Below are 27,746 nucleotides of genomic sequence, written 5' to 3' on the forward strand. Positions count from 1 at the left end.
GAATTGCCCAGTCTATCAGAATTTAGAGTTGAAAATTATGAGAATGCCACTACTTACATAACTACTTCTTTAACTCTTTTCAGATTAAATATTGGCAAATACAGTTAGATAGACATCGGTTAAAAATGTCAAAAGTTGCTGATAGGTAAGTATTTCGAGATGCCCATATAAATAAAAGAATTTCATGCAACAGTTAACTGTGTTGAAAATAGAATCCTGTAAGAAATTTTATTTTACCTTTTGTACATAGAAAACTTTCCAAGATGGGGCACCTGGGTGGCTCAGTGGGTTAAGTGTCCAACTTCAGCTCAGGTCATGATCTCACAGTTTGTGGATTTGATCATCATGTTGGGCTCTGTGCTGACAGCTCAGAGCCTAGAGCCTGCTTCGGATTCTGTTTCTCCTTCTCTCTCTCTGCCCCTCCCCTGTTTGTGTCCTATCTCTCCCTGTCTCTTAAAAACAATAAATGTTGAATGAAAGAAAGAAAGAAAGAAAGAAAGAAAGAAAGAAAGAAAGAAAGAAAGAAAGAAAGAAAGAGAGAGAGAAAAAAGAAAGAAGAAAAGAAAAGGAAAGGAAAGAAAAAAGAAAAGAAAAGAAAAAAAAAACTTCCAGGGAACACGTTTATTCTAGTTTAAATGACAGAATGATCATTACTGTCCTTAGGCCCTAAAGACTCAGTCCTGCACAACCAGAATCGGATATAGATATAGAAGACATTTCTGAGGAGTTGAATTTTTCACTCCTGCGGAGAGAAATGAACCTTTCAATTTATCAAGTTACTTTTTGGCAACTTAGAGCCTCTCTGTAAATTCATCTTAACATTCACACTTTTCAGTTATTGCATGACTTCAGAATTTGAATTAAACACAGATTTTCGATATTTTCCTTTTCTTCATTTAAATCTGTTATTAATGGCACACACACTCTTCGCTTTGGAGCATTGCCAAATCCTATCTCCCCTCAACTTCTTTCCTCTCCTTTCCTCTCTTTTTCTTTTTTTTAAAATACAGATTTTTAAAAAAATGTTAGTGATTCCCACTTTACCTAACTCCTATAAATACTTTCAATAAAAATTTCCTTTTAACCCGTTCTCCAAGTTTGCAAAAAGTTCAGCTGTGGGTGGACCAGTTGGCCAAGGATTGGAACTGACCCTTAGCACTGTTCTTCACACACTGACGCCTTCCATTTTGCTTCATTTTAACGGAGGATGTTGTCTCACTTGGCTTGAGCATGGGCACACATGGACTCCTTAGCTACATTTGTCTTCCAAGATGCACAATAAATTGATGCATAAAAGTTACTGACATGTAAAAACTTCCCTTGGATTTTACTCTGTAAGCAAGCAATTCCTTGCCCAGACCTTTTTATATTGTATCCTTTATTTGGGGCCGGGTAAAACCTCAGCCAAAAAACTAAGGAAGATGAAAATGTTTTTTTTTTTTTCTTTCTAGCCTGTTAAGTTACACGGAACAATATTTAGAATATGACCCATTCCTTGTGCCACCTGACCCTTCTAACCCGTGGCTGTCTGACGATACTACTTTCTGGGAACTTGAAGCAAGGTATATGATGTGTTCTCTTCTCTCCAGTTATTTCACTAATTTCGAGTAAAATAGGAAGAATTATATAGCTTTTAATTGTAAGGCCTGTTTTACTCTGTGTCTCTATTAGCCCGTGATATAAAGTTCTTGTTCAAGGTAATGGTTTTTAAACCTTAGATACTTGCATTTGTGTCCAGATGTGCATTGCCCGAGGACAGGCACAAAATTAGAGGTACAAGAGTTTCAGGATGGACTATTCAGAGTTGGGCTCTTCAGTTCTTGAAATTTGGTTCATGGTTTTTAGCTTCTTTGAAAATCCACATAGCCACACAGGCCCCTGTATTCAAGCAAAATGAATGTTAAATCCATACTTATTTAAGCACATTACAGGTATGGCTTTAAAAATTCAATTTTAAAACAAAATAAACTTGTCATAAACACTCCAAGAGAATGTGACAAGAGACTGGCCTCTTAAGAAAACCAAAGCATGATTTAAGACTCGCTGGTTTCCTTCATGACCTCTGTAAGGGAAGGCGTATATCCTCCATCTTGACAGAGTCATGAATAGGACAGTGCCTATCACTATACAGAGTGTGGATTTCCTCCTCTGTATCACTCTTCTAGACTCTGTTTAATGACTTTCTTTTGCCTCCAGCCAGTGTTCTTAAGTGCTTGACAAGTGCAAACTTTCCATCCGTAAGTTCTAGATTTTATAGATGAGTAATTGGGGCCCCAGAATGTTGTGATTCAGCCAGGATTAGGTCACACATTTCATTAACAAGATTCATAACTAGAATGTAGGCATTTTGGTTCCCAGTGCATTTTCCCCCAGTACAACATACCACCACGAGGCTGCACACTAGAAATTGTGATTTGGGGTGAGAACATCTAGAATATGGCCCCCTATTACCTTTCATACATTGGCCAGTTATAACCCTCTTTGTGACTTGATGTCCTCATTTTTAAATTCAGAATTAGAATAGTACCTGGCTCAAAAGTTGCAGAAAGCAATCTAAAAGAATCCATCTACAGCACTTAGTACCTCATGCTTAATAAAGATTAGACTCTGTTGTTCATGCCTAATGTATACTTCACTGTGATTTCATGCACATCCATCAAGCACAGATTTTTTTTCCTGAAAGATATGTTAAAGATGGGAACTTCAAGGTATATATGATTTTGAGGGGAGATGTAGTAGCAGAAGATAGAACTGGTAATGAAAGGAGTATATTTGTCCTCATTTTTATCTCCTATAGCAAAGAACCAAGTCAGCAGAGGGTAAAACGATGGGGCTTTGGCATGGATGAAGCATTGAAAGACCCAGTTGGGAGAGAACAGTTCCTTAAATTCCTAGAGTCAGAATTCAGCTCAGAAAATTTAAGGTAAGACACATTGTTTGTATCTTATTCTACGTCAGAGAGACTTGCTGTGATATGTGTGGTTGTTGTGCACTAAATAGATCAGTTACCCTCCTACCAACATGATGATGATATGAACCCACGGAATTTCTGCCTCTCAATGGAGGAAGAAAAGATAACAAAGGCAAAGCCTGTCCAGCATTATTAGTTCCTTATAATGGTTTGTTTTTACATTATCTCTTCATCTATTAAGTATATAAATGCGATGCTTTTGAAATGGACTCCATAAAGAAGTATATCTGAACTACTGTTTAGCAAAGTAAAGAATGGGCAATAGTATTTATGCAGTTAAATTATCATTATTTATCAGTATTGGTCTTCTTAAAGTAAGGTCTGGGGGCCTATTAAAAATAGCTTGAAATAACACTATGCGGCAGCTCATGCTCTTGTTACATTTAAATATAGCTTCAGGACAGTTGAGGGCCGTGCCACACTGAGCTGTTAGTAGGCGAGGGGTGTGCATTCCACCCATCTGTTGTAAGCATCATCCTTACATATTTTTGAAATTTTCCTAACTTAAGAGGCACCTGGAAATTAAAGTTTTAAATGTGAGACACTGCAATAGATTTTAATGGCTCTGTTTAAGACCGCTGAAGTGAGTGATAACTTTCCACTACAGAAAAATCTTTTTCCATGAGCTCTTTCATTCATTATTCTTTGGAAACATGATACCCTAATTTACTTTCCCATGACTTAATGCAGTCCTGTGGAATCCATTTATGGAAAAGTCTCAGCATTCATTTATTTTCATTGGAACACTGCAGCCCCAGGCATTGTCACATTCTTTACAGATGATTTAACAGATACCAATACCAAACCATTCAGAAGCATGTAGAACTTTGACAGATGTCCTGTGGTTTAAGCAAGATGACCACAGATGGAACCTGGAATAATTTTATTATATATGCGTGCCTGTCATGAACCATTGGGATGCAGCCTCCTATTCCTTCAAGTGTGTGGGAACCCATCTTGACAAGGCTTTTAGAAGATCTACATTGCTAAATATTTTTTTTGTATCAAGGTCATCTCATCAGTTATTGAGTATAAGAATGCATAAAGCGTATAGCAGAGATAAAGGATATTTTTAGCCTCTTAGCAGATGGGAAGATGGAATTTCCTCTAATTCTCTAAGTTTTTAAATAAATGCCGACATCATAGGTATCACGATGAAAAAATAAGCAAGAAATGGGGCACCTGGGTGGCTTAGCAGGTTAAGTGTCCAACTCTTGGTTTCAGCTCAGGTCATGATCTATGGTTTGTGAGATCAAGCCCTGCATTGGGCTTCGTGCTCATAGTGCGGAGCCTGCTTGAAATTCTCTCTCCCTCTCTCTCTGCTCTCCTCCCCACTCATGCCCCTCTTCTCTCTATCAAAATAAATAAAAATAAACTTAAGAAATAAACAAGTAATGAGCCTCACCAGTATCACTAACCAAATAAAAATGGTTCCTGATCTCATTTAAACTACAGCCTAGTAGTGGATACAGAGAAAAATGCAGATCAGAACACAAAATCATGGTTATTTAGCTCTGAGAAGTGCAGAGGGATAACTAACCTAGAGTTGGAGGTCAGCAAAGGCACCCAGGGGAAATGGCTTTAGGCTGTGACTTGGATGTCAGGAGATAACCAGACAAAATGTAAGAGAAAGGAAGCTCTGGGCAAAGGAAATAGTGCCAAGTATGTTTGTTTCATGAATGAATTGAATCACTGCTGATTCCTCAGTTCAAGCCTTAACCGTTTCTCATCTCAATAATTCAATGCTATGCTAGTTTTCTTTCATTTTTTTAATGTTTACTTATTTTTGAGAGAGAGAGAGGCAGAGTGTGAGTGGGGGAGGAGCAGAGAGAGGGGGAGACACAGAATCTGAAGCAGGATCCGAGGCTCTAGGCTGTCAGCACAGAGCCCGGTGAGGGACTCCAGCTCACCAACTGCGAGATCATGACCTTAGCCGAAGTTTGATGCTCAACCAACTGAGCCACCCAGGCGCCCTGCCATGCAAGTCTCCCAACTAAGTCATTTCATTTAAGAAATATGACATAGTTCATATATATTATAATTATATCCATACTGCTATGAGTATGCCATGCTATATTCTGTGTTCACTCTTTCTGATTATCACACATCTAATCATCACAACAAAAATGAAATGTAAACATTCTTGTACCATTTTTGGATAAGCAAAATGTGTCTGAGGGAGGCGAAGCATCTTGTCCAAGTCAGATGGGCTAGTAATTGGCATTCTAGGCTTTCTAAAAAACCAATAGAGGCTACACTCCACTGCTCCCCAAATCTGAGCCCCACTGCTTCTGCTTAGGTACCCAGTGTCACACACTGAAGAAGGAAGAACAGTCCAGTTGGCCAGGAGGGCTAATTGAGCTTAAAAAATTTTCAGTTCATCTTATCAAGCCACTGCCTGTAAGCACCTGCTCTTTACAGAAGCGTGACAATCCTATGTTCTTCAGGTATTGATGGGGAAAGAAAAGTCAAGGAATACTGTGTAGTGATGACTACTTATTCCTCAGATATAACCTCTACTGTCCATTGGTGTGTTTTGCTCATTCCCTTTTCAGGTAAAGCACGCGGCACAGGGGAAGTACTAAGGAAATGTAGTAATATGAGTTTTGTTGTTGAGTGTCTAAAAATATGTCAGGCACTCAAAAGTGCCTTTTACGTAATTTATCTTATCTAACGGAAACCTAGTGAGATAGATACTATCATCCCATTTTACTGAACTCAAGGCTCAAAGATATTGATACACTTACTTCCTCATATTCCAGCTACCATATATTAAGGGGAGTGGGATTTTACCAGTGCCCTTTCCACTCTACTAGGTTATTACAGCATCTGCAGTAAGGCTGAGAATAAGAAAGGCGATGATGTGGGGCATCTGGGTGGCTCATTCGGTTAAGCGTCCAACTTCGGCTCAGGTCATGATTTCACAGTTCATGAGTTCGAGCCCCGCGTCATGCTCTGTGCTGACAGCTTGGAGCCTGGAGCCTCCTTCAGATTCTGTCTCCCTCTCTCTCTCTCTTCCCCTTTCCCGCTCACACTCGGAGGCCAACCACGAGAGACTCTTGAATGCTGAGAACAAACTGAGGACTGATGGGGGTGGGGGGGAGGGGAAGGGAGGTGATGGGCATGGAGGAGGGCATTTGTGGGGATGAGCGCTGGGTGTTATATGGAAACCAACTTGACAATAAACTATTTTAAAAAAACAAAACAAAAATAAATAAACAAAAAAATAAAGAAAGGCAATGATGCTCTTAGAGACATTTATGGGCACATCAACTGCTGCAAATTATCCAGGGACAAACACTCATAGTGGGCAATCTTAAATAAGTGACTTAATCTTCGTATCCTCAGTTTCCTTTTTCTCAAAAATGGGCGATATAGTTGCATGTACTCTAGAGTTGTATAGATTGCATTAGTTAATATGGCTAAGCCACTTAGAATAGTGCCTGCACTTACATATTACTGTAGATATTCTCATTAATCTTTCTGTGTTTTCAAACTTATTAAGATGTCACTGCATCTGTATCAGCTTTCCCTTTACCAGCCCAGTGCTTGCCCAGCAGGCTTTTTCCTGCTCTGCACTCCCACACTATGCAGTTTGCTCTGTCCCCTGAGAGCCACTCCCAGGGCCCTAACGTTAGGCAGCCATTTTCTCTAGTGCTTCTTTGAGGACAGAAAAATTCTTTTGATTAAGGTGTCGAAAGCACGCTGGAATGCACTTGAATGAGTGCTCATTACAACATGTATGCCCCCTCAGACGGCACTTGGCATTCCTATTAGATTTGCACAGTGTCCAAATCTCTTATTTTTGGAGGACATGGTCTTGAGCCTTCCCTTCTGAAGACAATAACAGTAGTTTCATGTGTAAGGATTGTCCAAATTGGACTATCTACCGTTATTTATATCTAAAGGAAAACGATCTCTAGAAACTGGAAATTCCCTAGATGGAGTCGTATTTGATTTTCTAACTCTAGCTCAACTGCTTATTTCTGACCTTTCATTAGAGCCCAAGTTAAAATTTGATAATTATGAAGGTTCTGTCTGTCGAATTGTACCTCTCTTAAGACTCTGTACCTGTAATGACCTTTGCCTTTGTGTCATTTGCCCATTTCATGACTACATCTGCCATTAGGGTGATAATGGTCCATATTGAGGATAATAGACCTAGTATGTTCCTTTTTCAAGTTTTTTTTTTTTCATTTTAAAAACTTACACTGATATATATATATATATATCCATTTTTTAAAGTTTTTTGACTTATTTTGAAAGAGGCAGAGACAGGCATGGGAGGAGTAGAGAGAGGGAAAGAGAGAATCCCAAGCAGGCTCCACACTGTCAGCACAGAGCTCAACATGGGGCTTGAACTCACGAAACCACGAGATCATGACCTGAGCAGAAGCCAAGAGTCAGATGCTTAACCGACTGAGTCACCCAGGCACCCCATATTCATCTTTTCAACATTATTTCTAGTTCTCACCAAAATGATATAACATAGAGCAAAATTTAAAGAAATGAAACCCATTAATACAATGTGGTCCTTTATTATTAGACTTTGTTATTTGTTCTTACAGCCAAAATGCATTCTGATGTTTTTTCCTTACAGCATATATATTCTATATAGAAGCATATAAAATATATTTATATACTTAGAAGAAAGTCAGTATTTGTTTTGTTTTGTTTTTCAGAGCTTCTGAATTGCTATGATGCCTCTGCAAATTTAAACCTTTCAAACAAGGGCATGTGAAAGCTTGTTGTTTTTGTTATTCCATAATTCTGTGAATTAAACAGCTTCAAATTAGTTACTTGCCCTGATTTCTCCAGCGAGGGCCTTTTCTGATCTTGTGTCTAGGCCTCTTTGAATTCTAGTAAAGCTTCGCTGTGATTCCCCTGCCAGGTAGAGCAGAAAATCTTCTCCAATACTACTCTCATTGTCCACATGGACAACAGATCCAAATAATACAGTACAGTGCCCTGCTTCCTCCCCCAAGCAGATGCACTATGTTACTCACCCTAATTCTCTTCAATCTTGTCTTCCTTTGTAACAAATGATTCTTTAGTGGTACTATTTTGCTTTAGTAAAAAGGTTATAAAGAATCGGGGCTCTGGGAGATCTCCTTTCAACAGCAAACACTTAAAAGGGATTGTTTTCAATATTTCCCTTTGAAAACATTTATACCTTTGAATACAACTAATGGGAAAAAAATCAGTAAAGGCCATATATTGGAAGCCCTCAGAAAAAAGGAGCTCATTGCTATGCATTAATGTGAATTGTATGATCAGTCAATATTACAAGAATTTGCAGATTATGAGGCATCACAGTAAATGCTTGGTGTCACATTTTCCATAGATTCTGGCTAGCAGTGGAAGACCTGAAGAAAAGGCCTATTAGAGAAGTCCCTTCTCGAGTTCAAGAAATATGGCAAGAATTTCTGGCTCCTGGAGCCCCGAGCGCCATTAACTTGGATTCTAAGAGCTATGATAAAACCACACAGAATGTGAAGGAGCCTGGACGATACACATTTGAAGATGCTCAGGTTGGTGTACGGGTGGGCCTGACAGTATGTCACAAATGTGCGTCTGGGAAATTGACGCTTGAGATATTTCTGCTTTATTTTCACTGTAATTGGCAGCTAGACTTAATATTTTCAATGTAGGTAACTGTATGTAAAACAATTCCAATTGATTTAGAAAAAAAGAGGGACACATTAAAATGGACAGTCTTTAAAGCCTGGGAATGGTTTGTAAATTTGAATGCTTTTCTGTGAAAATTTCTTAAAGGGGAATATTTGAAATATTTGAACACTCTTACTTCATTTTCTACCCTGTCACCCAATATGTGAGAAAACACTTACCGAATGATGGCCCCAGCTCAGTAACACATAGTTGAAATCTCTGAGGTATCTTCCAAGGTGGAGATTCTAAGATGCTGACATTCCTAAATTATTCAGCATTGTGAATACTCATAAGTAAGCTAAAGTAATTTAAAACTATGTCACACTCAAGCCAATTTTGTCTCTGATGATACAGTAAAATAATAGAATTAGGCATATGTGAATTTTCCAAGTTAACTTTTTAATCTGTGGAAAGGAAAAATAAAGGAAATTTATATTAAGATATTAATTTCCTAAGACAAATATTTAGACTTTTTCCCTCAAACTGGACATAATTGCCTCCTTAGACACAGTCTGAATTTCTCCTTTCATAAAAAAAAAAAAATTGTACTCAAGAAGAAAAATAAGCTTTTGGGTATTCCTTTCTTAATAAGATGTGCTGTAATTGGCTTTTTAATTGGAACATGCATACTTCTTAATTTCTTAAACCTCTTCTAGAGAAGAATATTAGTTCTAGAAAGTATCTTGTTCTTCAAATAACGATATTGCTAAAATAAAATCTAGAAGATGGAGAGTAAGATACATACACGCCCTTCCTTATTTTCACTCTCAGTGGAAAGTATATTTCTCTTTGGTCTAAAGAAACAAGCCATTGTATAGAAAACTAACACCGGCTGAGATAGCTAACCAGACGCCCATTCTTTGCCACGGGCTTCTATGTAGAGATAATTATAGACACATGCAAGAGAGCACAATGAAAATTATAGTCTTCTTGCTTACTTCTCTGTGATCTTGCTTACTTCTCTGTGAATTTATCTTTCTTTCAGTGGAAGATAAAATTTCAAGTATTTTTCTAGAGCCAACGATGTGTAAAACATTTGAAATGATCTCCCCAAAGTCGTAAAAAGAACATTTCTTTGTTATGTGACATTAAAAATATTTTTGCTTAATAGGTCTTCAATAAAATGAAAAGGCATAATTTTCTATAGAAAACAATACCACCTGACCCTTGGCATCTTTTTCAGTTAAGCTCAGATATTTAACTCCAAATGTTGATGAGTTTTTTTTAAATCCCATCTTCAAAAATACAGTAATAGAAATTCCTGCCATTATTGAGAAAGGACACAGTGTAATGGTTAAGAAAGCAGGTTCTGGAGCCAGATTGCCTGGGTTCTAGTCAGAGCTCTGTGACCTTCATATCTAAAATGGGTGTAATAATGGTTCCCATCCTTACTGAGGTTTTGTGAGGATTAAATTAACTACTATAGGCAGTCACTAGAAGTGTGCCTGCATATATGCAAGTTTATCTGAGCACTTACTATACATATACCCCTAGTTTGCTAAATATATATCATTCCTTTAAACCTCACAGCCACCCTATTGTACAGAGTAGAAACTAAGACTCAGAGATAAATTGACCCATATTTACATGTTTGTAAGTGGCAGGTCTTGAGCAAGATAAGATCTGAAACCTTCAATGTTTGACTCCAAAACAAGACAGCTCTCCAGTTTTCCAGTGACAAATTCTGATAGGGCCTCGAATGTACCATACTCTTGGAGGTGAACTTTGGGCTAGAAACTGAGTGAAAAATCACTCCAAATTCTTTCTGGTGTGTTTGAGACCAGAGAAGTGGAGTCATTTCCTGAAATATGTTTTTTCTGCAAAAAAAGAAAGATCAGGACATCCAGCATACACTCTTTTTTCACCTAACATGTGATTTTTCACTAGACTAGAAGGAGGAAGGAGCATTTGTGCTGCAATTCGTCAGAGCAGACTCTTCCTAGATAACGCCAACAACTGAATTGGATCAATACATTTTTGACCTTGACTTCTTTGTCTATCAATATTCATGATCACAATAGGACATTTTGTGCAGACTAATTATAGGATTCACTTCTTAAATATTTACCTAATCTGCCACTGCAGGGGTTGTTTTTTTTTTTTTTTAAGCATACAAATTGGGAGATTTAGCAATTAAATATCACACAATATTTTTTGGATTTGCGCTCTGGCTCAAAGTAGATGTAGGTGACATTTTTAAATATAATTTGCACCAAAGAGATGACTCATCTGGCCAGTCTGCATCTTCCAAGTATATTGTAGATGCCAAGGTATCTAGGATGATTACTCAGACTTGACTTCACATCATTTGCTTTTGGCCTGGAGTAATTTTAAGAGATAGTAGATTGAGTTATATTCTCAAATAACCTATATAAATCAACAGCTTGATCTGAAATAACTTCATGACATTCCATTAACTGAATTCCATATTTTTCAAGCACTGGTTGTGATTTGCCTCCTCTGTAGCTGTCAGTCCAGTTTGTTTATTTGTTTTTTAAAATAATTTATTGTCAAATTGGTTTCCATACAACGCCCAGTGCTCATCCCAGCAAGTGCCCTCCTCAGTACCCATCACCTACTTTCCCCTTCCCCCCACCCCCCATGAACCCTCAGTTTGTTCTCAGTATCTAAGAGTCTCTTATGGTTTTCCCCCCTCACTCTCTGTAACTTTTAAATATGGATCCATGAATAAAATGGTAAGTTTGAAGATTCACATGTTCTGTAAACACAAAGCATTCTCATCAACATTATCATTATTAACTTTAGCTGCTTCCAGATTTGTTTTCAACCATCCCCCGTATTCTTAACACAGTATTTGGTTTTCCCTGAGAAATGATAAAGAAGCACTTCAACAATTATTTCTTTTTAGGAGCACATTTACAAATTGATGAAAAGTGATTCATACCCACGTTTTATAAGATCCAGTGCCTATCAAGAGCTTCTACAGGCAAAGAAAAAGGTACTGGTTCTTTGTGACCTTTTTCAATCTGGTTCTCAGTTATAATTATATGGAGTAGTTCCCTCTGCTGAGGCCAGGGTGTTGGACAAATGGTAAGTGAACACCTTCCCCTAACCTTTGCATTTTATAAGGGCCATTGAAGATGTTTTAGTTTTTGTTTGTTGATTGCTTATTTTCTTTTTTGTTTTGTTTATTTCTGCAGATGTTCATGCTTTACAACGCTTTTTAGAAGCTGTTTTCATGTTTCATGTTAGTCTTTTGTATGTCTAGTTTATATAAAATATAAATAATAAAATATAAAAAATTAAAATTGATGAATATGAAGGAATAACATCAATAGGTCAAAAACTTGAAGAGGATTTTCTTTGTCCAGGAAGCTTGGGTGTATGTTTTTGGCCACATACCCCATAGCTAAATATAGACGTATTTTTTTCAATGATACTTGCCAAAATGTAGTTATGCTTGCTTCAGAATATTTTAATTTGGCATTCATCCTGGACTACTTAGTATCTTGATGATGAATTTTACACACCTAACAAGTTAGCCAAACACATTTTGGAAGAGCTGCAATAGACCTCATTATTCAATTAATGTTTAGAATCAATATAATCAGTAAGGCAGGGTATGGAAAATCTGAATATAAAAATTCAAAATCATTCATTATTTCTCAATGTCAAAATAATCCAGAGTGTCCTGAAATTTTTGAGATGAAATTCTAATTTTGTGTAATTCATGACTGTAATTTAGGCTAATAGGATTTTTAGAGAAGTCCACTGGCCTTTGCCACTGGCCGTAGATACTCTGAACTTGCTTTGTTCAGTACAGAAGCCACTAGCCACGTGGGGTTGTTTAAATTTAAATTTAAATTAATTAAGAGTACATAAAATTCTAGCCAGATGTCACATACTCAGTGGCCTCAGCTAAAAGCTTCCAAAATATTGGACACCATAGAATGAAATTTGCATCCAAATTCTATTGGACAGCAATGCTCTACAGTATTGATGTAATAAACAGAAATCTAGTCCTAAAAGAAAAGTATGAAGAAGTTCTTAAGATAGTCCACTAGATATTCATATATAGGCTTTGCAGATGTCAGCTTAAAACCTTCGTGTAGCTACTTCATTTTAGTGTCATTTGATTTTGCTTGAAATCATACCACTTTGTTTGCACAGGAAGAGTTTTGGCGTTAAAAATAAAAGTCCTAATAAAAACAGAGCCTATGTCCTGTGTGTAGCATCCTTCCTTGGCAGCCCTCCTACGTTCCTGGTCCCTGTGACTTAGAACATGGATTTGGTGTTGCCTCATTTCATCATCCTGTCTCTTTATGCTCTCTTTTCCTTGCTTTCTTTTTCTTTATGTTCCCTATTTCCCTTTGCTACACCCACCCCACTCATGTAAGTCGGAACACTCAATGGATCGCAGAACATCTTTTGAGAAATTTGCACAGAATGTGGTAAGTTTTCTTCTTTTGAGGAATTGCAAATCATTAAGTCTAATTGGGAAATTGTCCCAATTTTTAGCCCCATTGCTCACCCTGCATCCGTTGATGTAACAAAAGTATTGTCTTTATCCGGACTCAGAACTTCTGCTTCTTGCTTATCTTTCTGCCCCAGCTCTTTCTAGAGTAAAGACGTCATCCATGAAAATCCATTCGTATCAAACTAAGGTTTGGAAAGAAGTATATATGATGACATATAAAATGAAGATTTCTGACGTATTTTTCTTTTACTTTCTTCCTTATTGGATCCCTTTCTTTCTTAAAGATAGTGCATGCATTTCTACATGCTCTTTCTCTTAGCCCTTCGTAGGGCTTTTTGTAAAGTTAAAGAACAACGAGGGTTCCATGCTTTCTACTTGATGGAGAGAAAATGACCTAAGGAGCAGTTTAAAGCCAAAGACTTGGTATGAATGGTGGTTGGTGACAAGATATACCCACCAAAGACCCACCAGCATGTCTCTCTTATGCTTTATTTTTGAGAAAGGTTTTGAAAACTATTGCATAAATCATCCAAGAAACCAGTAGTTTTCCTACCATTGTTTTCTTAGTATCCTGCCATGTGTTTTGGTGATATTTTGGTGATATATTTGTATGTGGGATTCTTTTTTTTTTTTTTTTTTGTATTGTGCCAGTGCCTTTGGAACTTTCTGACGTGTGTAAGCTCAAACTAAAGCCTTCAACACATTTATTTTTATAGGGCAGAAACATCCCTATTTTCCCATGCCATAAAAACTGTACACCAACACTGAGGGCCAGCACTAACCTGTTATGAAAAGAGGTAGAAAAATCTTGGTTTATACTCAAGTTTGTCTGCATTGTCTGTTGAAGTTGTGTGGTTAGCTCCATGCTGCCGTGTGTGTGTGTATGTTGTGGCTTTTGCTGTGATGGCCAGTTAAGTGGAGTTATGTGTGTTGAAATGTAAGCAAATTGGATTCAACAAATATGCTGTTTTTGTTTTTAGTTTCCTTCAAAGATCTTTGTGGTGGGGAATGTTAATCAGTTCTATTTATGAATTGCCGGTTGTGACTCGGCACAGAGTATTTGAAAGACTTTGAAAAGCAGTATAGACTTTGAACATTCAATGTGATTGCACAAATTAAAGGGCTGGAAAATGAAGGACTCTAGGAATTAATCACTCTATAAACTTCAAAAATTTTTGGCTGATTCTGTTGGAATCTCTGACCTTTAAAATAAAATTTTCCTAAACATGCCTCATAAGTCACCATGGGAAGATAAAAACAATATTTACAAAAAAAAAAGCCTCAAGATTTTGCTGGAGGATGTAGCCATAGGCTGTTGCACAGTGCCCTGTGCAATATTTAAGAATTCTTCCAAATTCATCCTTTCCTAACATCATGCTGACAGATTATTGTTCTAAAGATTGGAATGGAAATTTGTTTGATATGACTAAACATAATAACACAACATAAGGAAGATGGAAAAGGGAAGCAAAATGGTTGCCTTTCCTCCAACACCATCCCCAATTCTGACCTACTTCTCCAACTTTTAAAATAGGAGCACATTGTCACACACTGCGAACTTAAGAAAAGATCGATAGGAAGTAAGGGGAAGGCAGGCTTAATATTCTACGCCTCCAATCAAAATTCATACATAAAATGACAGTTATATTCCAGACATTGTGCTATGTCTCAGGAGCACGTATAAGGTAGAGACCTTAATTGCTAAGGAATCTAATGCTATAAACAAGATATGTGGTGCACAGGAGAGAGATGAACTTTTTCTGCTTGGTGTTGGGGTAGGGAGGGAGCATCCACTGATAACATGAAAATTCCCAGTGCAAGTTACATTTAATTGGATTTCACTAGGACAAGAAGGGCATCCATACTCTTAAGGAGAAAGGGAGAAAAGGCTGGACTTACTGAAGCAAAAGAGGTGGAGTAACATTCACACATATATATACACACAACACACTTGTAAGTTACAGATGATCTTCAGACGCAATTGTCTGGGGTTATTTTTTCCATCCAGGAACAGAAAAAGTAATATTTTTCATTGGATGTTTTGTTTTAGTAGTACTCTAAAGAAATGGAAGAAGGAAATTAAAAAGGCTCTCTGATTTCCTCAATTGATTACAAACAATTGTTTTTATTTTATTACCCATGAGAAGTGGGTTTCTATCCTGACAATTATTGATATACAAAAATGAAAACTAATATACTATACAGCATTAAATCCTAGGATCGTTAGTTTTTATTTAAAGTCCCTTTAACTCTTTCTATCCTCGTTTCTTTTTTATTTTCCCTTGGTTCTGTGTTGCTCCGTGTTTGTGATTCCTTTGAGGGTCAGCAGGTGTGTTAGGAATCCGAAGTACCTACATAATAAATTTAATAGGATATCTTTACAGGATCAGTAAAATAATTCTAACACAGGATGAAAGTGATTTTACTATGATCAGGTAAACATAATGAAATATGGAAATAGGGAGTTTAAAGAAACATTTTAAAGGAGTCCTATGTGCAGATTAGTCTGGCAAATACAGGGAGGCTACAACATAGATAATATTCAAGAAAAAAACAGAAGAGGGAAAATACAGGTAAACAAGTATGTAAAGTAAGATAGTAATGACTCCTAATCATTGAGTGCCTGCCACATACCAGGCTCTGCACTAGGCACTTTATATTACCTAACTTAACATAATCTGACCCTGCAGGTTAGGTATTATTATACTCATTATTTTACCCATTTAATAAGGGAGAAAACTGAAGAGTCAGAGGAGGTACAAAATTTTCCCAGAATCACCCAGTTATTAGGAGCTCTAGCAGTGACCCCAAATTTATTTTGTTCCCAAATGCTTTCTTTCTCCATTGAACACCTTGCTCCTTCATATTCTTCCAACTGATAGGAGATAAATAAATCCTGCCACCTGCCACTCGTCTGAGTCCATTTCCAATTAGTATCTGTTTGTAGAAGTTTATTTACGTATTCTAGGACAGTTACTCATAACCTGGCTTATACAAATGGCATTGTTGTTTTGTTTCACACAAGAATCAAAAATGTTATGCTCAGCAATTCTTCCCAATACCATTCAAACTTCCATTGGTTAATGAGACTAGTAAACTCTTGCCAGCACCTTAGAGAATAATTCTAATAAACAGGTAACAGTTGCGCAGCATTTTGCAGTGTTCCAAAGACACGCATTATTTTTTGCTTGTTTTGTTGTCACTGTTGTTTACATACATGACAGTCTTAAGAGGTGGTCAGGCAGGAGTCACCGCCCTTTCCCAGATGGCCAAGTAAGGAATAGGGAGGTGAGATCACTTCAGCATGCCGGTATCACTCAGTTGGTGAGAAATTAAAGCCAAGACTGAAAGCAAAGTTTTTGGACTTTAAATTCACTCCTCCACAGATTACTCATTGTCTTTCATTTTGTCCAACGTGGGAGGGATAAGAATAACTCACATTTGTGTAATACCTTCACCGTGCCCTTGTTGACTCAAGGCATCTCATTTCCTGTGATTTACTTTTTTATTACATTGCCATCAGATAAGATCTTAAGGGTAAGGTCCTTCAAGGTTTGCTATGTTCTTTCATGCCTCTAAATGTTATTCTTACTACGTAGACGTCATTCCCTTTGACAAAGCCATGAGCTGTGCTAATCCTAACAGCTGTTTTCTTCCTCCATCACCATCACCAAATCTGACACCGTTTCTCCAACCACTGAAGTCTCATGCCATCTGTCTGCCACACAAACCACAAGGAGAATGGATAGGAAATAAGGGGGAAAAAGAGGGTAAGAGGATTGATCATCCACACCTTCAACCAAAATTCATGTATCAAGTACTGGCTGTACTACTTACGTCCTCTCCTTAGTTTGTGTGAGGGGAAATTAAGTCAGCCTGGCTCTGGGCTAGAAAAGGAGAAATGAGAAATAGAGAATGTTCACGTTGAACTCTCAAGAACTTGCCTAATCTAACCTATTTGGGGAGAAAGTTTTCCCTATTTCAGTGAAGCCTGGTATCTGCAGAGCCTTGAAAAGAATTGACAGGGGCGCCTGGGTGGCTTAGTCAGTTGAGCGTCTGACTTCAGCCCAGGTCATGATCTCACGGTTCATGGGTTCGAGCCCCGCGTCATGCTCTGTGCTGACAGCTCAGAGCCTGGAGCCTGCTTTGGACTCTTTGTCTCCGTCTCTTCCCCACCCCCCACCCCCGCCCCACTCTGTCTGTGTCTCTCAAAAATAAATAAACATTTAAAACAGGAAAGAAAAAACAAGAATTGACAGAAAAGGTATCATGACCATCATGGCTGTCCCAACCCTGTGGCCCTGGTATTTATGCTAGTGCATTGGGCTTGGAAGGCATACTCTAGATAGATGGTCACAAATTACCAGAAGCTGTGGAAACTGTATGAGAGAATTTTAGCAAAAGCACTGAATTGACACTGAAATCAGTTGATCTTCTGGGATCAAATCTTTATTTAACTCTATAATGGATTGGTATGCATATTGATAAGAACAAATGTAAATAAACTCCTATAACTTGCTTGGATTGTTAAAAAGTGAGAAAGATAGAATACTTAGTTCTTTTAGAATGTTCTTTTTGGTTACATCCAATTAAATTCTTTACCTGAGCCCATTATGGAGTGCTGGTTAATACACCTCATGTAAATTTAATATAAGCAACAAAATGACATAAAGAGCCCAGACCTGAAAGCTTGATATGTTAATATTTACATTTGAAACCTAATCTATGCTTTCGTGCCATATGAATATTTAGAAACAGCTGACCACCAGCTTCTTCATCTATAATCTCTCTCGCCAGTAGTTTTAATTAGCACTTTGCACAAACATATGTAAATATTATATACAAATGAATATAAGTATTCTTTATATAAATACATAAAGAAACGGGGTTATACGTTAAGTATGCTTTTGAAACATGCTTTATTTGCTTAGATTGCATCACAAATATCTTCCAGGTCATTTCATATTCTTCTACATAATTTTACTTATTGACTACATACAATTCCTCTGAATGGATATACTTGAAATTTATTTTCCAACCCTCTATTGATGGACATTTACATTGTTCTTTCTTGCTTGCTTTCTTGCTTGCTTGCTTGCTTTTTCTTTACATTATACATCAAGGTATGATAAATATCTGTCAAGTGAAATATTGATTTTTTTCTCATAATATAGTCATAAAATTTTAATCGCTTGGTTAAATGGAATGCAAAGTTTTAAAGGAAGTTTACTTCTCTATTTTTCCTCCTCTCTTATTTTATATTTTCCCTAACACGAGCACATACTAGAAGAAAAAATAACTGGTTGAAGAAGGCATGAATCAGAGTTTGTATTTTTAATTCCAAAACCACTGTGTTACACATTAATGATCAATTGGTCCTCAATCTATGAAGAACTGTAGTCACATTCTGGGACTCTTTCACTGTTTTGTTTTGTTTTGTTTTGTTGTTTTAAGATACTGTCAAAGACTCTATGGATTGTTTTAAGTCCTGGTTAAATCATTTTTAACTTGGTTTTCATCAAATATGAAGTCTAGCATAAAATTTCTCCACATACCCTAACAACCACCAAGATTACACATTGAGACCCCCTCCCCCCCTGTCAATTCAGTGTAATCCTGTGAGTAATACAGGTTCCGGGTTTGGGAAATACAGCCCCAGACCGGCTGTGGGGCAATGCCAGGAGTAGGCAATGCAGTGTCAAATCCATTCATGTGGCCTTCCCAACTGCTCCTTGGACTAGACATTGTTTCCACCCAGGATTGAGCCCTGGCACTTCCGGTTGAGTGCTCTAGATTTTGCTATTTGGGCTTACAGGAACCTTAAATGTGGATAAAGTTTGTTAGAAAGGATCCTGAAACACCTAAAAAGAAAATGTAGAAATGTGTCACATGTTCAAATTTGTTCACCACGAGTAAAACCAATAGAGAAAATTGACCTGGTAATCTAAGATCTACTCGTATGCTACATTTTTATCATTGTTTTTATATCCTGCTTTACTAGCTCTAGATTATTCATTCATTAAGTTTTGACTATCCTACAACCTATCTTTACTTTTATTTCCATTGATACCAATTTCTACCACAATGTAGTAAAGACAAACCTTAGAGTATTCAGAATGGTCATTTTCTAGATTGTTTTTTTTATCAATAGAGTTGCATTAAAGTAAAGATCTCCAAAGAGTTAGTGAGATCCTTGATTTACATAAACATCCCTCATAATGAAGTGGATTTTGCTTCAGATAGACATCCATCATGGTATACAAGCAGGTGAGGGAAGGTTTTTATTTTATATCTATACACCTGTGAATTTATCTGAAGGAGAGCTTTGTGCATATTCATTTCTGGTCAAGATTCATTGCTTGAGATTACAGGTATTTTCATAGAGATCGCTATGTTAGAAAATTCTTAGAACATCTTAGGTAAATATAATTTATAAACTGGTCTTTGGGTCTCCCCACCATAAATATTACCAGTAAACACCTAAAATCAATCTGCTGAAGGATAAACCATTTTCTCCTCTTTCTTCTCTCATGAACCTGAAATTATCTCATTTATCATTTTATTGTTGGTATATATGGCTATCCATCTTGTTTTACTGAAACTGTTTGTGGTGGTAACTTGCCTAAGAAAGCAATTTCAGGTTCCCTGCAGCATGATGTAACTTGACTGGTGTGAAATGTAGCCTATTTCGTTTGGACAACATATCTTTATGTTCCCCTAGTAACATCACTAGTTCTTAAATTGCCACTCAAGGCTTATAAGCTGTGGATTGTATGGTGGTTTGGGGTCAGGGAGCATCCAATGCAACCCTGGGGGTTCCTAAGGAATGTTTTTTTAAATATGTATTTTTTCAATGTTTATCTTTGAGAGGGAGAGAGACAGAGCATGAGTTGGAGAGGGGCAGAGAGAGAGGGAGACACAGAACCCAAAGCAGGCTCCAGGCTCTGAGCTGTCAGCACAGAGCCCGATGTGGAGCTCCAACTCACAAACCGTGAGATCATGTTCTGAGCCGAAGTTAGATGCTTAGCAGCCTGAGCTACCCAGGCGCCCTCCCCTAAGGAATGTTTTGAGGCTGAAGAGTAGACAGTCCCCAGTGGGAAACTTCCCCATTGCTAGTACATATGCCAGAGGCAGAAGTTTAATACCATTTCCCAAAGTACTGCTCTAATATACTAGAGGCCTTAGATTAACACCAGTGGTTACAAGGTCCCAGCTTCCTGTTTCATTGGAAAGCACCCTAGGGGCTCTGCATGACAAGTTTATAACCCAATAGCAGCCATGTGCCCAAGCACTATTGGATTCTTTTATCCAACAGCAACGGCAACAAAGCAGTTATTGACCACCTACTGCGGGTCACTTTGCTCCCTATCTTAGAGTACATAGATAATAAGAAAGAGCCACTAATGTTAGGAAGCTTACAGTTTATAACAGAACAGATATTAACAGAAGTAACTGCTTTGGGGATGCCACTAACGTACACCTAAGTTGGTTAATTCTTCTCAGGAAAGTGAACGGTTCAGTGGACAGAACTAATTTCCTACTAGCTTCCCACTAGCTTCCTTCATGTAAATCATGCTTAAAGCAGCACATAGTAGGCAGGGAGAAGAGTTAAAGCCTAAGCAAGAGATCTGCCTACTGGAGAGTTGGGCGGCTGGCCCTGAAGGAGAGAGAGCAAAGGTAGAACCAAAAAAAAGCGTCTGAGGACTTGACAAATGCAGCTGTGTGGCTGGCAAGGACTGCCGTGAGGTCTCCAGCTTGAGGAGCATAGTTCAAGAGAAGGTCCAGGAGACACCTTGTATCCTGGATCCACACGCGAGGCCATCTTCATCTCTGCTGAAGGCAGAGGGAGGAAGTTAGAACTCCTCCTCTAACTTGGAGGGCAAGTTAGAAGAACCTAAAGAAAGAAGGACATGTCTGAAAGATTAGCAGCTACTGAATTAATCCACATCTGAAGATACCAGGAACTTGGCCAGTAAAATAGAAGAAGTACAGGTGGGAGTGTAGAACTGTAGGCACCAGTAAATTTACATATATGCTAAAACATTTTGAACCAAGTTTGCTGGAAGAGTTGATAGTAGAATAATAAAGTTCAGACCATCTCAACTGGGAATTGTAAGAGTTATACAATAAATAATTTTACATCATCACTTTGATTTTATTTGAAGATACGTAAACTTGAAATATTACTCAACTATATCTGACTCTTATGTCAAGTCACAGAATTGTAGCTGAGTAGAGCAAGAGAATATGGAATGTTCCAGTGTGCTTATGTACTCAGCCTTACAATGTTTGGCAGAGTACTTGCAGATTATCAACTGAGTCTCTGTATCAGTCTCAATTACCTCACTGAGTTAAATAGAATTTAATAGAATTACATGGAGTTAAATACAATTTCATCAATGGTCTAAAGGTGGTAATTTCACATATTCTTTTCAGAAATTTATTTTATGTAGCTAGGAAAATACAAATTGGGCTTAACTTGATAAAGATTGGCTTTGTTATGATGCCTAAATTTAATTTCCACTAAAAGTAGATTCATATGTTAATTATTTCTAGATATGAGGTCACTTACTAGGCAGCCCTATATCATTCCCAAACCATCTATTTCTCATTTTCTCTTACCCACGCTAAAGCCACATGTACCAATGTTATGTGTTCATCAGCACCATTTTTATACTGATGACTAGCCATGGGTATGATTTTCACTTCTCCCTAATTTTTGCTAATACTTAAAGGCAATGCAACTAAAATAGGCAATTTAAAATTAAAAAATAGACATCTTTATATAAATTGTATACATGTTTATTGCCCAAGATATATTATGTTTAATCCTATAGACACCCTGTTATATTTTCTTAGGCATCTCCAGGTACCCTAGGGCAAGCCCAGACTGGGCAAAATCCCATATATTCTGCATTATGCATAACATTTTGATGGCTGGGTTTTTTTCATTGTTGTTTTCAGTGGCTAGGATCTAAGAGTAGTAACAGCAAATATTGGCCAACTCTAAATGCAATACTTACACCTGTAATTTCAACCAGAAAAGACCATTATTAAAATAGGCTTGTGGTAGTTATTTGAAAATTTAAAACACCATTTCTAAACTCTACTGACTATGATTTCTGGAGAAGAAAGTTTCTGCTATTTTGGGGGGGGAGGGTTATGAAGTCATTTTGATTTACTTGCTTTGATATTAAAGATTTTTTTCCCCATCTATTTCACCAACAACAGAAAAATTACCCTGTATGGGGCACCTGTGTGGCTCAGTCAGTTAAGCGTCCAACTTCGGCTCAGGTCATGATCTCACAGTTCATGGGTTCGAGCCCCACGTCGGGCTCTGTGCTGACAGCTAGCTCAGAGCCTAAAGCCTGCTTCAGATTTTGTGTTTCCCTCTCTCTCTGACCTCCCCTGCTCGCTCTCTCTCTCTCTCTCTCTCTCTCTCAGAAATAAATAAAACATTAAAAAATTTTGTAAAAAAGAAAAATTAACCAGTATACATGGCTGAGTTACAAAGGTGGATAACAAGCACCTATTATCAAGGCTATTCACTTGAGACATACTTACTAATATCCAAGAGGAACATATTTCTGATAAAACTAGTAAGAGCTATTGGGAAGTCTTTATCCTTTCTAATTATAAAAGTTAAGTCTTCAAAGTACTGTGGGGAGATATTGAGAAAGATAAATTTTTTAAGCCTCTGAGTTGAAAAGGAATTTAGAGGCTTCAATTTCCCATGGTCCACTCTCCAGCCCATTGCATGAATCCCTTCTGTGGACTCAGTCACAAGTAGGCATCTAGCATTTTCTGGCCCGTAAGTTCCAGAGATGTGGTACTCTCAGATGGCACAAGAAGTCCATGCCACATTTTAGAAATTCATTTATTGTTTGCAACATAATCTACTTTTCTGTAGCAGAAGTCTCTGGAACTGGACAGAATAAAATAAACATCTAGATCTAGACAGCTGTCAAATTGCTTGAAGGTGTGATTGCATCAACTCCTCTCACATGTTCTTTTTATTTCCTTTTGCTTTAGCAAAATTCACTGTTTTTCTGTGCAGTTCAGCTACCCATATCCCATGTCTCAAAACCACCAGAGCCTTGGAAAATGCAGATTCCATGACCTCACCCAAGATAAACTGAGTAGAGGTATTCTATCTCACTCTCTCTCTCCTTTTCCATTTGCTATAAACACGACAGAACAATAACATTTAAGAACTGTGATCTAGGTAGAAGCATTCCTTCCTGACCCCTCCTTACCAGAGATCCACGGTTCTCACATTTGGCGGCAGCAGAAACAGCTGATGAGACAGATTGCTAGATCTCACCTCTCATAACGTCTGATCTAAGAATTTTCAATTTTAACTAAGTCTTAAGTAATACTGCTCCTACTGGCTTTGGGGCCACGCTCTGAACACCACTGCCCTGGAGTAGCCGGTGATTCTCTCTCTCCACTGATAGATCCCAAGGGCACAGCAAATGTCACCGCTGAGAGGCTACCCTCCAATTGTGCCCATACAGCTCTGCCACCACCAGTTGCATTACTTGGTTAAGAGTCAGTTATGTCTGTTCCCATGTGCAGTTTATCATGACTGAATTGATAGCAATTACATAATTAAATATATTAGCTCCTGAAATGTGAGTATGAAAAGAAAAGATGATTCTATGAAAACGAAGCTGAGCACGTAATGGGACTCAATAAAGATGCCTTAAATTGCCATCAAATTAAATCTGAGTAAGACTTGCATCAGAAAAATGTATTTCTAGGGGCGCCTGGGTGGCTTAGTCGATTAAGCTTCAGACTTTCGCTTAGGTCATGATCTCACGGTTCATGGGTTCGAGCCCCTCGTCGGGCTCTGTGCTGACTGACAGCTCAGAGCCTGGAGCCTGTTTCAGTCTGTGACTCCCTCTCTCTCTGACCCTCCCCTGCTCACGCTGTCTCTCTCTCTCCTAGAAATAAATAAAACATTAAAAAAAATTTTTTAAAGAAAAAAGAAACATGTAGTTCTAATGTTTTCTCATATAGTAGTCTCATGTTCTTTCATCATCTTGTTTGCTTACCTCAAACATTTGCTCCGCTCAGGAGTCCTCCAAAATAGTAACTGAATACATTATTAGAGACGTAACCCAAGCAGCACATATTGGGAATATTGTCTTCCCAATAGGAAGAAAAAATAGAAGGGCACCTGAGTGGCTTGCTTGGCCAGTAAAACATCTGGCTTGTGATTTCAGCTCAGGTCATGGTCTCATGTTTGCTGAGATCAAGTCCCACATTGGGCTCCATGCTGACAGCACAGAGCCTGCTTGGAATTCTCTCCCCCACTCCCCGCCCCAGCCCCTCTCCCTCTGCCTCTCCCCTGTGTGCACATGGGCATGCATGCTCTCTCACTCTCAAAATAAATAAATAAACTTTAAAATTAAAAAAGAAAAGAAAAGGAAAAAAGAGAAGGAAGACGTGTCCTATAACTTTTACAAACCATCCTGAAAACTGCCCCAGTTTCCCTCCCCAACCCCAGGCTCCCAATCACTGCAGCCATATCAAAATGTAGAGTCATTTGGGGCTTAGACCTCCAAAATTTTTTTTCATCAGTTCAGATTCCACCTCTTCAATCTTTCTAGGTTTTTGGTGAGTTGTTTATTTTAATCTAAGTTGGTTTTGCATCCTTCTTTTCATTAAATTTTATCATGTGAGTTATAGCTTTACCTAAGTTTTTAAAGTATCTCTTAGTTACCCTCTTAACCAAGATTGCCACATTTGCAGATGCATATATTTTATCAGAACTACATGAGTTTAATGGTCAAAATAACTGATTAAAATACCTAGAGAACAGAGGGGAAGACAGATTCCCACCACTCCAATACTTAGCACTCCTTGAAGATAGCGTTTTGTTTAACTACAAACTTCATTGTATCTTGTATCTTGGCCAAAGATATATCACGAAAGACTACGACATGCCTTTCTCCACAAACCTTTGTGAAAGAAACCAACCTTCTGTCCTCAAGTCTATAAACCCTTTTTAAAAATGAGTAAGTGAGCATGTAGGACAAAGACCTAGCAGCGTTTACACGGGAGTTCTTTGCAAACAAATAATAAGAAGAGCAATATACCATTCAAAAAAAGGAGCAAAGGACTTGAACAGTTTTTTAAAAAATACAAATAGTCAATAAATAATGACAAAACAGGAAGAAAACCTATCTTCATTAAGAGTCAAGTATAATTTTAAAAGCAACAAAATAAGCTTCTCCTCCAAAAAGGTTATTTTTTAAAATGATAATATCTAGTGGGGCACCTGGGTGGCTCAGTCAGTTAAGGGACCACCTTCCCTGCTCAGGTCATGATCTCAGAGTCGGTGAGTTCTAGCCCTGCGTCAGGCTCTGTGCTGACAGCTCAGAGCTGGGAGCCTGCTTTGGATTCTGTGCCCCTCTCTTTACCCCTCTCCTGATCACGCTCTGTATCTCTCTCTCTCAAAAATAAGTAAACATTACAAAATGTTTTTTTATTCTAAAATGATAATATCTAGTGTTACAAAGGGGGCAAGCAAATCTGTGATTTAATACACAGTTAATAGGAATACAAATTTCTAAACACTTTTTTTGAATAGAACTTTACAGAATATATCAAAAGTTTCAAAATTCTTTCACTCTCCATCAGTAATTCAACTTCTGATAACTTAAGCCTGAGAAAATATCCTGAGATGTTCACACACATACAAGAATATTCATTGCACCATATAACTGCCAAATCTAAAATACAACCTTAATGTACAGCAATTGTGAATTTCTTACATACATTAAGGTATATCTACCTGATGGAATATTATGCACCTACTGAAAATTAGATTTTAGAGTAGTGGCTTTCATCATTTTTTGTATTGCCACCCACATTTGACATAATGCATATGTGTTTGTGTGTGTGTATATATCATATTACTGTATAAATTGCTTGTGTGTTTATATGTTTGTAGAACAAAAATAATATTTCAAAACCAGTACATTCCCTTATGATAGGTGATGCACTTTGATGTGTTCTGATCTATAACACTCGATTTTTTTCTTAATGTTGGTAGCATCTATCTAAATTTATTTCCTTACCCACTAATGCAATCAATTTGAAAATTATTTTACAAAAAACATGTAACATGAATCATATGTATGTTACTCATAACAAGGTAATCCTATGCACAGTATAATTTCAGTTTTGTAAAAAAAAATTTTAATTTGTAAAACATAGAAGTATATATTAGTATGTAAATAACTGTAGTTAAGTAATATTTATTTCTTCTTTATATTTTTCTATGCTTCCCTTATTTTTTTCTAATGGACATATACTACTTTTATTTTAGGAAAATATTTTAAAGTAAGGAAATGAAAGTATTTGGCATTACTTGTTCTTTCTCAATATGCACAGGAAGCTAGTAATCGATACTTAAATGTAAATGTGTTCACAAACCCTCTCTTTTTAGTATAATAATAGAATTTTTCCCAGTGCTCAACATCACATATACCAGCCCCCAAACTATCAAAATCTTTCCTTTCCTTTCCTTTCCTTCCTTCCTTCCTTCCTGCCTGCCTGCCTGCCTTCATCTCAACAATTTGAACTTATTTTTAACTTTCTAGGAACTGACCCTCCCCATAGTTTTGATAAAATTAGTCACATATTCAGTAAACTCACCTGCAAGTTTACCCAGGAGAATTGGTTTCATTTTAAGCATGGAAGAGCTTTCCAAACACGTGCTCTAGCTTCAATTCCTTCTAAACACCTTCTCAGTTCATTTTCCTGATAGGAACACCCAGGGCAAACTAAGAGTTAAAAAGACCCAGATTCTGTCAGTTAATTAGTCAATATTTAGGGTGTGACTAGAGTATTTCCCATTTCTCACTCTACTGTGCCTCTCTTCCCCCAAGTCAAAATTTACTTAGCCCAAGACATTTGAATCTCATTACCCCGGTTTCAGGAAGTTTAGTTTTAAAATATGACTTCAGTCAAGGAACTCAGCTCTAGGAAAGAATCAAGTACAAATTTGGGGACTTCTATAATGTTAATGCTGTTTAACAGCTGTTGATTATTTCACCAAACCAATTGACTTAATGAATTATCCAAAATGGCTTCTAAATACACTAGCTCTGATTCTGTGGGCAAGAAACCCCAGAGAGGAAATCAGCAGTGGAGTTCTGGGGGCCAGGTAGAAGGCTCTAGCAAGGACATTGATAAGAAGGTTGTCTATGAAGAGTAGATAGGATATGAACAGGTAGATACATGGATAGGGGGCCCATGCTGGCAGAGGTGCAAAGGCCAGCCAAAGAACCATATTGTGGAGTAATGAGAGGCAGTTTGAAGGGCCAGGGAAACCAGGTTATGAAGGATTTAGGAATTCAGGCAAAGACATTTTTATTTGTTAAGTGAAACAAGGGAATTTTTCAACATGAGAGTAAAAAACCAACCAGCATCCTTGAGTTTCGTGTCTCTAATTGCACACCCTGTCTCCAGTCCAGCAGTATCGCATCATCACCAAGCTCCTTATCACATAGGGGTGGGGCTGGCAGCTGGTGAGACAGCTGGGCCACGAACATCAACAGACACTCAATGGCAAGACTTGCATTTTCTTGTTCTCGGTCCCTCACTGTGACCTCTGGAGCCTACGAGGCAAACTAGAATGTACTTTGGAGTCTA

General features: G+C 37.7%; 1 protein-coding gene across 2 annotated transcripts in view; it reads left to right on the plus strand.

The window, feature by feature from the left end:
* Window positions 1-27,746, plus strand: part of RGS7 (regulator of G protein signaling 7) — a 269,469-nt gene that overhangs the window by 237,193 nt on the left and 4,530 nt on the right. Inside the window, exons 10-15 of one of the 2 annotated variants that reach the window (XM_039217412.1) lie at window positions 84-145; window positions 1,452-1,562; window positions 2,798-2,923; window positions 8,316-8,502; window positions 11,511-11,600; window positions 13,796-13,876. In XM_039217412.1, coding sequence (XP_039073343.1) covers window positions 84-145; window positions 1,452-1,562; window positions 2,798-2,923; window positions 8,316-8,502; window positions 11,511-11,600; window positions 13,796-13,870 — 651 coding nt within the window. In that variant the 3' untranslated portion in view covers window positions 13,871-13,876. The remainder of the gene's footprint in view (window positions 1-83; window positions 146-1,451; window positions 1,563-2,797; window positions 2,924-8,315; window positions 8,503-11,510; window positions 11,601-13,795; window positions 13,877-27,746) is intronic. The other variant, XM_039217413.1, reaches the window with a different exon arrangement.

This window comes from Hyaena hyaena, unplaced genomic scaffold (assembly GCF_003009895.1).
Source record: "Hyaena hyaena isolate Hyena2069 unplaced genomic scaffold, ASM300989v1 scaffold_686, whole genome shotgun sequence".
Lineage (NCBI taxonomy): Eukaryota > Metazoa > Chordata > Mammalia > Carnivora > Hyaenidae > Hyaena > Hyaena hyaena.